This window comes from Carlito syrichta, unplaced genomic scaffold (genome assembly GCF_000164805.1).
Source record: "Carlito syrichta isolate Samal-C Ts95f unplaced genomic scaffold, Tarsius_syrichta-2.0.1 Scaffold274391, whole genome shotgun sequence".
Classification (NCBI taxonomy): domain Eukaryota; kingdom Metazoa; phylum Chordata; class Mammalia; order Primates; family Tarsiidae; genus Carlito; species Carlito syrichta.
In genome coordinates, this window is record NW_007218487.1 from 131,492 (window position 1) to 144,790 (window position 13,299).

Sequence of the window (13,299 nt, forward strand, 5' to 3'; positions counted from 1 at the left end):
TTGTGGTGGCCGGGCGTGGTGGCTCACGCCTATAATCCCAGCGCTTTGGGAGGCCGAGGTGAGAGGATTGCCCGAGCCTATGGGTTCGAGACCCACCTGAGCAACTTGGTGAGACCTCATCTCTACAGTAAATCAAAAAATTAGCTGGGTGTGGTGGCACATGCCTGTAGTTCCAGTTATTTGGAAGGCTGAGGTGGAAGGATCATCTGAACCCATCAGGTGGAGGCTGCGGTGGCCAAGAGTGTGCCACTGTACTCCAGCCTGGGTGACGGAGTTGAGACTTCAACTCAAAAAAAGAAAACTAGGTGTGGCATCTTTCACTTGCCACATATGGGAATCCAAAATTATTATTATGTACATTTATACACCTACTTAATTAGCCTTTTTATATTTATCATTGATAAATGTAGAAATTTCCTATAATAGAGCTAAGAACCATTAAAATTGATGATGTGATTATAGTGTCAACATTGTAGCCTTATAATACATACATAAGAAACCCTGTGTGATGATCATCTTTATAAAACCTGGGTTGTACTCATGCACACTGAAAGCAGTGGTACCTAGCATTGCCTAGAGGCATCATATAGTTTGAAGTTGCTTTGTAAATATTTTTTGTGGAAGCATTACTGTATAGGTATAGAAGGTGTACATGGGTTGGGGTGTCAGTCTAGTTCTGGAAATATTTTCTCTAAGATAACAATTTGTGGGTTTTTTTCTACTTGCCTTCACACAGACCAGTTTCTAACATTTCTGTGAAGAAAATATACTGTAGTCTTACTTTCATTTGAGGAATTTATGTGAGGTCATCTATTTATTTAGATGATATGAATATTACATAGCTCATTAACCTGCATTTACAATCCAATTTATGGTATGGATGATAGAGAGCATATCTCACCAGTACATTCAAATCACCTTACTGGTGATTTCCATATACATTAGTTTCTTACTTATTACCTGACTTAAAAGATGAGATCTTTCAACATTTTTGTTTTCCTTTTTTTTCCCATTTGATTTTACATTATCTGTGGCTGTATGATTATTGCAAAGTAGAATTCACAGTGACATGAATCTTGGACAACTGATTAACAGGTTAATTATTAAACTGAAATCTTTACCAAACTTAAACTTAGAAGCATACAGGGATCTTTGGTGTTAAAAAAATCTTTGGAAAACCATTAGGCAGTTTTTAATAAAGTTAAACATTAAATCTATTTTGTGACTGGCAATTCTGCTGCTGGGTCTGTATCTGAGAGAAATGAGTATTCATGTCTACCAAAAGATTTACAAAAAAATGTTCAATGTAGCTTTTTTTTTTTCTGAGTTGGAGTCTCACTCTGTCGCCCAGACTGGAGTGCAGTGGCTGCCCCCGGCCACGGCAGCCTCGACCTACTGGGCTCTGGCGATCCTTCCGCCTCAGCCTTCCGAGTAGCTGGAACTACAGGTGTGCGCTACCACGCCTGGCTCATTTTTTTTTTTTTTTTTTTATTCATTGTAGAGATGAGGTCTTACCAAGTTGCCCAGGCGGGTCTTGAACCTGTGGGCTCAGGCAATCCACTCACCTCAACCTCCCAAGGCGCAGGATTATAGGCTGAGCCACCGAGCCCGGCCAAATAGCTTTTGTACATAGAAGCCCCAAACTGGAAACAACCTGAATACAAATTGTAGCATTTTCATTCAGTGGAATACTATTTAGTAATTTTAAAAAGTTAAAATAGTGGTAAATGCAAACAAAATTGTTGAGTGAAAGAAGCAAGACAGAAAATAATCCATACTTAGATATGAAGAACAGGCACACTGATCTGTGATGCCTGGTGTCAGAAAGGGTAGGTGGGTGTTGACTAGAGAGGCTGAAGGAAATTTCTGGATGATGAAGTGGTGCTCATGAGTGTTTACATATGTAATAATTTATTAAACTCTGTGCTTAAGGTTGTGCATTTTACTTATCCTTCAGGAAAATGCTGCAAAAAAGAAAGAGAATCCCTTTATGCTTGACTTTCTTTTATCTTTGCGATGTGTACTTATTAAATTAGGGATTTGGACTAATTGGATTTACTGTTCATTGCATTAACTGTTCTTTGCTGTTCTTTTTCCTTTCCTCCTCCTCCTCTGTCTTCCTCCTCCTTTGTTTTTCTCTTTTCCTTCTTAACCTTGATTTGGTTCCTGTTCTTGTCTCTTTAGTGGTTTCACATTGATTCTTTAGAAATGAGATGAGCAGTTTATTGCTTTATTTTACTGCATTTATCTTGGTGGATTGATTATAACCTGGATGCCAATTGTACATTTGTGTCAGTCTCTATCACCCCTTGGCTGGTACTTTATGCCAGCCCCAATTTCTCTGCTGCAAAAAGCAGACTCATTTTTGTATGTAATGAGTGGAGTCTTAAACGTGTGTGGTTTAAAGGCATAATTCAATTGAAATGTTGCAAATTTGTAGTGAATTTTGGTTTCTGTAAAAGCTATATATTCATTTTCATGATTTGTTAGAACATATATAGATATGTTTTACTAAATAACCTCTTGGTACTAAAAATAACTTGATGTAATTTTACATTGTGTTTTTTTATGGAATATTTCAAGCTTTTACAAAAGTAGAGAGAATAAGATAGTGATTGTCTTCTCAACCCAGCACAAGTTCAACAATTATCAACTCATGGTGGCAGGCCTATCTTGTTTCTCATCTGTCTCCCCCTGGGTAATTTTGAAGCAAATCTAGATATATCACTTCATCCATAAATGTATATTCACAGATTTTTTTTAAAAAGACTATCAATATTAAAAACACTAGCCCCACTATTATTATCAAGCAAACAAAACATTATTAAAAAATGTTCAGAGTTCAGATTTCCCTTATTGTCTCATTTTTTTTTTTTCATAATTGGTTTATCCAAATAAAGATTGACATGAAGACCATTTATTGCATTGGGTTGATAATGTCTCTTAAAAAATGTAGAACCCAGGGGGGGGGAAAGTAAAGTAGAACCACTTTCAATCTTTATTTTCCTATATAGATTATTTGTTAAAGTCACCAGGTCATTAGTCCCATAGAATTTCCACATTTATCATTTTGCTGATTGCATACCTATGGTGTTATACAACTCATCTGCCTATTCCCTGGATTTTTTGTAAACTGATAAGCTAATGGATATATAGATTCAGGTTTGAGTTTTTTGGCAAGACTGTTTTATAGATAGTTTTATCTCTTCCGATTGTGCTACATCAGAAGGCACTTAATTGATTGTTGTCTCTTCTTTTGTGATTTTAAGATTGATCAGTGGGTTCCGTGATCATTAGCCTGATTCATCCATTATAAGTTCCTTATCAACATTTGACCTAATGGCTGCAGCAGCCTGCTAATGCTCATTGCCTGGAAGATCAGTTATTTTTAACAGGAGTTACAAAAATGGTGATTTTTTTTTTTTTTTTTTTTGAGGGATCATTCCTTTTGTGTTTTTTTAGCTACAGTCCTAACAGTTGAAGAATTTTCCCTTCATCATCTGTTTGCTCCAAATGTAGTTTACTGGAGTAAAGGCAAGATAAGTCCTTGGCTCTTTCCTTTTATGTATCAGTATCATGACCAAAAATCATCCATTGCTCCAAGAATTTTTTTAAAAATTGGGAAATGATAATTATAAACCAACCTCGATGCTGGCTGTTCTCGTTATTCATAGATTGGTCTTTGCTTTTTGGCTTCATAAGTGATTAGAACTAGGAAATATCCTACTCTTTTTTCTTTTTCTTTTTTTTGAAGAGAAAATACATCATGAATTCATACTGATTTTTCAATTCAGTTTTAAGACTATAGGACTTAATGTATTTGATTTTATATTTGCATCTCTTTTATGAATGTATTTGATTTTATATTTGCATCTCTTTTATGATAAACATCTTGGTTTCTAAAGCATTAATATAATTGTTTTATGTCTCTTCTCTAAAATGATTTTATAATAGTACCCATTGTGTTGAGACAGACGGTCCCTAGTATTACTAACAGCATGATTAGTGTAAATAGTTTATGATTTCTTTGCAGGTTTTTTTCTCCTCTTAAGGATATGTGGTTATTTTACTGTGTTTTAAAGTCATTTGAAATAATTATTATTTGTATGATTAAGACCATCAATTTGATTCACTGCTAGGTTTTGATTGCTTGGTTTTCTTTTTAGCGATTACTTTCTCTCCATTTTGATTTTATTTTGTTTGAATTAACCAAAAGTATATTGCTAGTTATAATTGTATTACTAATAATGTGATTATTGAAGACAGTTTAAGACTTTCTCTTTAAGATCTCATTATGGCTATTTTAGTGTTTAAAGTCATTTGACATAATTTTCTCTCTGGTTAAGTCACCACAGATTCAATTTCATTTTTTCTTTCGATTTTGGGGATTGCTTACCCTTCATTTTGATGATATTTTGTTTTTTGATAATTTTGTAAAAATGCTTGTTTTCAAAATAAAATATATGAAACAGTGTACATTCAGAGGAGTACAGCTTCCATTTCTCCTCTCCTCTATTTGTACCTTCTCCCTGTAAGTAACTTTTTTTTTTTCTTTAGTTTTGGATTTACTCTTTTAAAAATTAGGCATGATAGAGTAATCCCAGCAGTTTGGGAGGCTGAGGCGAGAGGATTGCCTGAGCCCAGGGGTTTGAGACCAGCCAGGACAATGTGGGGAGACCTTGTCTCTACAATAAATCAAAAAGCTTAGCTGGGTGTGGTTGTGCACATGTGGTTCCAGCTTCTTTAGAAGACTGAAGCAGAAGGATTGCCTGAGCCCAGCAGGTTGAGGCTGCGGTGACTGTGAGCTACTGCACTCTAGCCTGGGCAACAGTGAGATCCTGACTCAAAAAGAGAAAAAAAAATAGGCAAATATGTATTTATATTTGTATTTTCACCTCTCTTAGATAAAAGGTGAAGTAAAACACACAGTTTGGTGCCTTTCCTTTAATAGTCTCTACCCTACACTGCTAAGGTGTAACCTCCAAGGTATATTGTTAAGTTAAAAAAAAAAACAAGGTGTGTATTATTCTTACTCTTTTATAGCTGTTGAGTATTTTGTAGAATGGATGTTTGTATTACTGGTGCAGCATTCATGTTGTTCAGGGCGTTTCTAGTCTTCTGCTTTAACGATAGTGCTACTTGTATATATCTTTAATATTTACTAGGAATAGATGACGATTTCAGGAAATATCTACAGAAAGTGCCACTTATATTTACTTTGTCTTGTTGGTTATAGAAAAAACTTAAAATTTTTTTGTATAAGTGCAAGAACCACTGATGACCCCTGTATTCATTGCTAATGTTTAGTTATTTTATTACCAAAGTATAAATAGAAATATTCACAGATGATGTCTTTAATGATTAAATACATGCAAGCATCCTGGAGTAAGTAATGTTGAAGTTCAGTACTTTAAAAATAATATCCAAGCTAACCAATCTAAGAATTTTCTGTTTACCTTGTTTTAAAAATATGGTTACACACTTGAATTTTTGATCATTAATTTACAAAGAATGTTTCAAAAACCCCAGAGATTCTATTAGAAAATTTTTTTTAACTTTGTTTATGCACTTCCTTAGAGAAGGTAGGGTAGTCCATCCACTCTTACCTTCTTCCATGGTAATTATATGTGATATAAATATAGCTTGCATGCTTTATTGTGGAAATATTTCACTTGTGTGCCTTTAATATTTTTTTTAAACAGGCAGTATAACTCCAACTGTGGAACTGAATGGGCTTGCTATGAAAAGGGGAGAGCCTGCCATCTACAGGCCATTAGATCCAAAGCCATTCCCAAATTATAGAGCTAATTACAACTTTCGGGGCATGTACAATCAGAGGTTTGTATGTCTTCTTTGGTTTTGTCCTTATTTATTATTTTATGCATATTGTAAAAGATTCTGAAATTAAAAGAGTATTTTCATTGTAATTCTAATTGACCTTGGATATTTTGCATGGAATTTAGGTAAATCAGGTCAATGGGAGAATTTAAAGTAATAAATTTTTAAAAATCCCACGCTTTTCAGGAAGTAGTTTTTATTGGGTCATAGGAGCCCAATATTTGTTGCAGGCAGAACCAAGTTTTAAAGTCGTTCTACAAGTTTATAGTGCTGACTTTCTCATTCATTGACCAAGTGGAGCTTGGTGTTTTTCTTTATTTGTCTAAGTACATTAATGAATATGAGTATTTGTAATTTATAGGGAATTTTTTGGAGGGAAGATGGATTTACGAAGTCTTTCTGCATATTTCATGATTATGTGATAGTTACAAGTGCAACAGAATTTTCTTCTAGAAGCATGGCAGAAGTTTGAAAATAAAGTTTAGTGTTTATTTTTTTTTCATAAAAGTCATATAAAACTCACCATATAGAATGTGAAAAATGCAGAAAGGTAAAAGGAAAATGTAAGTAATTTGCAATTCCAGAATTTTCCACCTTTAATATTTTCGTGTGCTTTACTTTCTTTTTTATATTGCATTTAAATATGTTTAACAAAGTTGAAATTGTCCTTTATATGCAATTTCTTAGTACTTTATGAAGGTAAAATATACGCGCAGTAAAATGCACAGATTTTAAGTGTACATCTTAATGACTATTATTATTTTATTTAAGTATATTTGTATTTATATTTTATTTGATGACATTTTACATATATATATCCTCATGTGATCGCTACTCAGATCAAGATACTGAATGATCCCATTACCCCTCAGAATTTCTTCAGACCTCTTTGCATTTGACCACTCTTGTCCCAGAAATAACCACTGTTCTACCATCATAGATTAGTTTTCCCTGTTGTTGAACTTTATATAAATAGACTCATACAATATTTATTTTGTGTCTGGCTTCTTTCACTTTGTGTAATGGTTTTCTTGTTTTGTTTGTGTTGAGATTCATCCTTGTTGCTTATCTGAGTTTTGTCCTTTGTTGTTGTTGCAGTGTTCCTTTGCATGGTTATGTCATAATTCTTTTTTTTTTGAGTTGGAGTCTCACTCTGTCGCCCAGACTGGAGTGCAGTGGCTACTCCCGGCCACCGCAGCCTCGATCTGCTGGGCTCTGGCGATCCTTCCGCCTCAGCCTTCCAAGTAGCCGGAATTACAGGCATGCGCTACCACACCCAGCTAATTTTTTGATTTATTGTAGAGATGAGGTCTCACCAAGTTGCCCAGGCAAGGTCTCGAACCCGCGGGCTCAGTTAATCCACTCACCTCAGCCTCCCAAAGGCGCGGGATTACAGGCTGAGCCACCGAGCCCGGCTTGTCATAATTCTTATATCCTGTAATGCCATATGGTGCCCTCTTCTCACTTAATATAGTGACTGTTTGTCATATCTTTAAATAATCCTTCTGAACTATCTTTGGCTACATAATACTTCTTATGACGTCAAAAAGTTTACTTTATAAGTGTATGCCCATCTTTGATCATCTAGGTTGCCCCTCTCCCCCACTGACTATTATAAAGAATGCTACAGTAAACATTCTTTATGTACAAATCTTTGTTCACATCACTGATTTTTTTCTTAAGATAGATTACTATAAGGTGATTATTTGGGCTAACAAGAATAATGTATTGCCCAATTATATTAAAGTTTATACTTTGCAACTTTTTTTTTTTGAGTTGGAGTCTCACTCTGTTGCCCAGACTGGAGTGCAGTGGCCGCTCCCGGCTACTGCAACCTCAACCTGCTGGGCTTCGGCGATCCTTCCGCCCCAGCCTTCCAAGTAACTGGAACTACAGGCATGCGCTACCACACCCAGCTAATTTTTTGATTTATTGTAGAGATGAGGTCTCACCAAGTTGCCCAGGCAGGTCTCAAACCCGCGGGCTCAGGCAATCCACTCATTTCAGCCTCCCAAAGCTCAGGGTTACAGGCTGAGCCTCAGAGCCCGGCTACTTTGCAACTTTTTAATTTCTTACAGTTTAGAAGAATACCTATTCCATTCAGACAAAACTGAGTTAAAAGAATTATTTGAGGAGCTGGGCTCGGTGGCTCAGCCTGTAATCCCGCGCCTTTGGGAGGCTGAGGTGAGTGAATTGCCTGAGCCCGCGGGTTCGAGACCCGCCTGGGCAGTGAGACCTCATCTCTACAATAAATCAAAAAATTAGCTGGGCGTGGTAGCGCATGCCTGTAATTCTGGCTACTTGGAAGGCTGAGGTGGAAGGATCGCCGGAGCCCAGCAGGTCGAGGCTGCGGTGGCTGGAAGCGGCCACTGCACTCCAGTCTGGCGACAGAGTGAGACTCCAACTCAAAAAAAAAAAGAATTATTTGATAATTACAATGTAATGTTTTTTTAAAGTTTATTTTTTATTGACTACTAACTAGGGAGGCTAAACAGGTTTTCAGCTCTTTGTTATTTATCCTTTTTGATTCATCTGTTTTATTTTGCTAATTTTTATTTTTTTATTTTTTAGAAATCAAGATTTATTAAGAGGACAGAAAAGCTCCCTCAGTGGGAGGGGAGCTGAGGAGGTTGCCCTATTTTGCTAATTTTTACTGCACTGCTTTACCACCTTCAAAATGTTTATGTGATGAGGATATTAATATTCAGTTCTTTTTTACGTGTTGTAATTTTCCTGCTTTTAATAACTTGGCTTTTAATTTTTGTTTGTTTTTAAAGCACTACAATTTCAAATGCTATATGGTATAATCTTTTGATTTTAAAAAAAGATTCTCCCTGAGAATCTTCTCACCTTATCCCTGAGAAATGTTTTCCTACATGTGATCAGATATTTTCTGATGCTTTTGTTATGGTTTTGTATGTTTACTGATATTGCAGTTTAGATGTTCAGAAAATATATTTATTTAGTCTGTATATAATATGATACATTTTGGTAGTAGAAATCTTGCTAGTAGAAAAGTTATCTTTAATTCTGTCCATTTAAAACTTAGTCCAATTCAAATTGTAAATCCTTCCTTGAAGTGCTGTTGTTTTGGGTCTTGAAGAGAAACTTGTGCAATCTCACAGACTCTTCTGCCCTTCCCCACTTTCCTCCCTGGTATGCCTGGGGAAATATACTGTATCTAGGAAGAGTGGAGCCCTCACCTTTGTAGGGGTGTCTTGCGTTGTCCTTTGGTTCTTCTATTCTTTCCCTCCAGGTACTGAAACAGTGTTTGACAATTGGTGAATTCTAGTTCATCCTCCCTCCCCCCGGGTAATGCTTCCAGAGGCATCTGCCATCTTCCCCTTGCTAACTGTCTCTAAAGCCCCAGCTTTTCTTGGCCCCTCTGGTATATTGTTCTATTCTCCTCTGTACCTCTTTGCTTCTAACCTTGAAACACCGAGTGGCCGTTTCCCAGCCCTTAGCTCAGTGTCCACACCGCATAGGAATCATGAGGGGCATGACATTTCTCTTCGAGTTACTTTACTTTCTCTTTGTCTGCATGGTATACCCACCCGTTGCCTTTATCCTTAATTTGAGGTTCCCTGATATAAATAAAGCTAGTTGCCCACTTCAGCACAGTAGATACTTTTAGTCACCTGAGTAAGGAACACCGAGTCTATTTTATACTTGTAAGATATTTTAATTTTAATATGCTTAATAAATAGTCTCATGAGAATATTTTGTCCTTTGTTGTATTTTGATATCTGTAGTTCTTTATTGAAATTTTGCTAGAGTTTTGACTAGTACATTTATTACTTTTAAATGAAAAAAATCTGGTTCTAAAGCAGTGAAAAATCAGACAGTAATCCCTGTCCTTACAGAGCTCATGTTCTTGTAAGGCAGGCAGTCAGTCAATAAGATGTGGTTAGCCACTGTGAGTTTGCTTTTGATACAGACCTGAAGGAAGAGAGGGAAAAAGCAGTGTCAATGTCAAAACAGATAGTGTTCTAGGCTCAAGAGACAGCAAGTATAAAGGTCCTGAAACAGGATTGTGCCTGGCATGGGGATCCTTCACAAGGATCCTTCACAGGGATCAGGAACAGAGCAAACCAAGGGATGGGGGGGGCGGGAGTTGGTACATGAAATCAGAGATAGTGACAGGGGTCACGTGGTTTGACTTGATTTTTTTTTTATTTCCTAGATTTTTTGAATGTTGGCATTTCCCCTTTGTTGGCAAGTTCTAGTTCCAAAACCTAATTCTTAGGTTTATTGTCATGAAGGTTGCAAGAATTTTATTTATGACTTCTCCAGAGTCATAAATTAAAGGGTGTACCTTAGGTCATTTCCATTAGTGGATAAGATAGATTTTTCCTTTAGATTTTTGGCACGTCTTTATGATTTTCTTCAGATCACAAAAAAGGGTAAAAAAGAATACAGGGAAGTGCTAGTAAGCTACCAAGCTACATTTCAGCGTAGAAGCTCTCTCTGTTCATAAAAGGGCAGACTTCACCATTACTCAGTAGGCTGTTCAAGTTATGACTTTACACATGACCTTGACTTACAGATGACAACATGTGACTATATTACAAAGAATTTGGAGCCAAAGATCCAAAGAAACTATCTTTTCAGACTTCAGATTAATCAGTGGCTTTTAAAGGCAGGGAATAAAGGATTGAGAAGTCCAAGAAAAATATCATTTAGAGAAATTTGTGAAAAAGCCCTCTCTTATTTTCTACTTAAAATAATATTAAGTAATAACTAAGTATTTTCCATACTGGGTTTTTCTTCCCTCTGTTCTTTACTGATGAGGTTTCTCCACTTGAACTCATTCAAAAGCCTAGGGAGACCTGAATTTTTCCTCTGTTCTATGATGAGGTGGAGAAAAAAAGATTTATCCATGAGTGAACTCTGTGAATACAACCTGGATTCTGAATTATCTGTCTTCTTTTATTACACCCAAGATTGATAATGAGCATATCTGGTTAGATCTTTTTCTTTGTTTATTTGAGTCACTGTTCACTAACATATGCCATAAGGTAGAATGCATATTCATACACGATTATATGACAAAGTACAGGGTAAAGATTGCAGAACTCTTTATGCTTTTATTCTCCTATTTTGTTATAAAACACTGTATACATTATCTCAAGGAATAGAATGGCTGAAATTAGACCTCCTACAGACAATTTATCAGTTTTGTATATTCACAGGTGAAAAAAGTATTACTGCTTGGTAAATGGCCTGAAAGCTCTTTGATCTGCTGATGCAGGTTTCCAAAGGGCCACAACTCAAACTGGATTATGTGAACATGGGAGTTTTTGGCCAATGTAACTAGATGTCTCTTGGAGAGATCTTCAGGCATGACTGGATGTAGGACTTTAGTGTTCTTCCTCATTTTCTGTTGCTCCCTTTCTAGCTCTTGTTTAGTTTTTTCCTCTGCTTACCTTTATTTTCAAAGACACTGCCTCCCATCATGCTGCATAGTCAGTAGATTTGTAGTACTGAAGAAGGAGCAAGTTTTTTTCTTTTTTTTTTTTTGAGTCAGGGTCTTACTCTGTCACCCAGACTGGAATGCAGTGGCACGATGACAGTTTACCGCAACCTCAAACTCCTAGGCTCAAGCCATCCTCCCTCTTCGGCTTCCCAAGTAGCTAGGAATACAGGCACATGCCACCGTTCTCCAGTAACTTTCTAAAACATTATTTGGAGAAAAGGTCTTGCTATGTTGCCTAGGCTGGTCTCGAATTCTTGGACTCAAAGAATCCTTTTGTCTTGGCCTCCCAAAGTGCTGGGATTACAGATGTAAGCCACCGCGCCCAACCCGGGTTTTTTTTGTTTATTTTAAAAATAATTCTTCAGTCCCACAAAACACTTTATGAATAGACTGCTGTCCTAGAATTCATCATTCAAACTGGGTTTGGAGTAGGGGAATACTTTAGTTGGTTTACTTTATGTACCCAGCCTGGAGAAAAAGGGATTAGCCCCATCCAAATTACTATTCAGAGTACAATTTTTAAAATAGACTGATTCTCCAAAAGCAGAAATTCTGAGGGAAAATCATTTCTATTACAGTCAGAAAATATAGTTCAAATCCTAGTTTTGAAGCTTTTTGCTCTGTGAACTTGGGCATGTCAATGGACTTCCTTTAAGTTTCCTCATTTGCAAAACAGATAATAGTAGCAAATGAAAGGATTTTTGCGAGGTCTTACTCACTCAGCAAACATTTAGAGTGGCTACTCTTTGCTACATGTTGTGTTTGCGTAGAGACTTTGATGAAATTCAGACAGTCAAAAAACTCAGTCTAGTAGAAGAGGAAGACAAAGAAACAGTGACAGAGTGATAGACATGTCTATATAGCCTATATAGAAATACTGAGGACTAAGCATCTCACCCAGATTGGGGCACCAAAGAAAGCTTCCGGGAGGAATTGAACTAGAACTGAATCTGTAAAGATAAGTAGGAGTTAGCGAGGTGATGGAAGCAAGGGCAAAACAGTACGGATTTTGGGAACAAAGTCTCGGCATCCGGAGGAGTTTCGGTCATCCCTGGCCTTGCAAGCAATTTGGTGTGTCTGGAGTGAGAAGACTGAAATCCAGGCAGGGCCCTGATCTGAGCGTCCTCAGGTGCAGTCCTGCAAGGTGTGGATTTTATCCTGAAGGTGATGGGGCACCGTTGAAGGGCTATAAGCGGAAGGGTAAGATAATTGGATGCATGTTTTGGGAATGTTGCTTTGGTAGTGTGTGGAAAATAGGTTAGATGTAAACTTCAAGGAAGAAAGAGAAACTACCAAGATGATGTTGTAATTCAGGCTTAATGTGATGGGTGAAAACGGAGAGAAGACAGTGCCCATAGATATTTAGAAGGCTGATTTGATAGAACGGGATATTAAGGACAACTTTCGGGTACCTGAATGGCTGGTGATATTGTTCACTATGAGAGTAGCTGGAGCAGGTTTTTAGAAAGATGAAGAGTTTAATTTGGACTGTTTTGAGTATAACTTGCCTCTGAGATATTTAGGTGGAGTCATTGTATCACTCTTTCAGGCTTCTAGGAATCTGAAGGGCATGCAATGCTTGTCTTTGAGGTTTTGTTGAAAGTACAAGTGGGAAGAGGTAGTTGAGCATGTAGAGCTTCCAGAGTGGAGATGTGTGATAAATCTGAAGAATATGACATTGTTTCGGATTCAGCCTAGTTTGAGTGGACAATCTGGTTTTCGTTCATCTAAGATTTCTTCCCAAAAGGATTTAGGTATGTTTATTTTTTATGACTCAATTTGGAACAGTTTCATGGCATCGCACCCCATGCCAAGCATTCATCATCAGATGTGGTTAGCATATTTTGTGTCAAGACAATATTTAGTTACCTTTGGCTAATGTATCTATTTCTTGACTTACAGCTAAGTTAGTCAAGTTATTTTCTTTTAGGAAATGCTGAGTCACAGCAAATTAAACAAGGAAAGAGTTCTGTTTTGCCTAAAAG

At 36.9% G+C, this 13,299-nt stretch overlaps 1 protein-coding gene across 1 annotated transcript in view; it reads left to right on the plus strand.

Moving 5' to 3' along the window:
- LOC103254305 (double-stranded RNA-binding protein Staufen homolog 2-like) overlaps positions 1–13,299 on the plus strand; it is a 145,057-nt gene that overhangs the window by 61,472 nt on the left and 70,286 nt on the right. Inside the window, exon 3 of the mRNA XM_021709712.1 lies at positions 5,703–5,838. Coding sequence (XP_021565387.1) covers positions 5,703–5,838 — 136 coding nt within the window. The remainder of the gene's footprint in view (positions 1–5,702; positions 5,839–13,299) is intronic.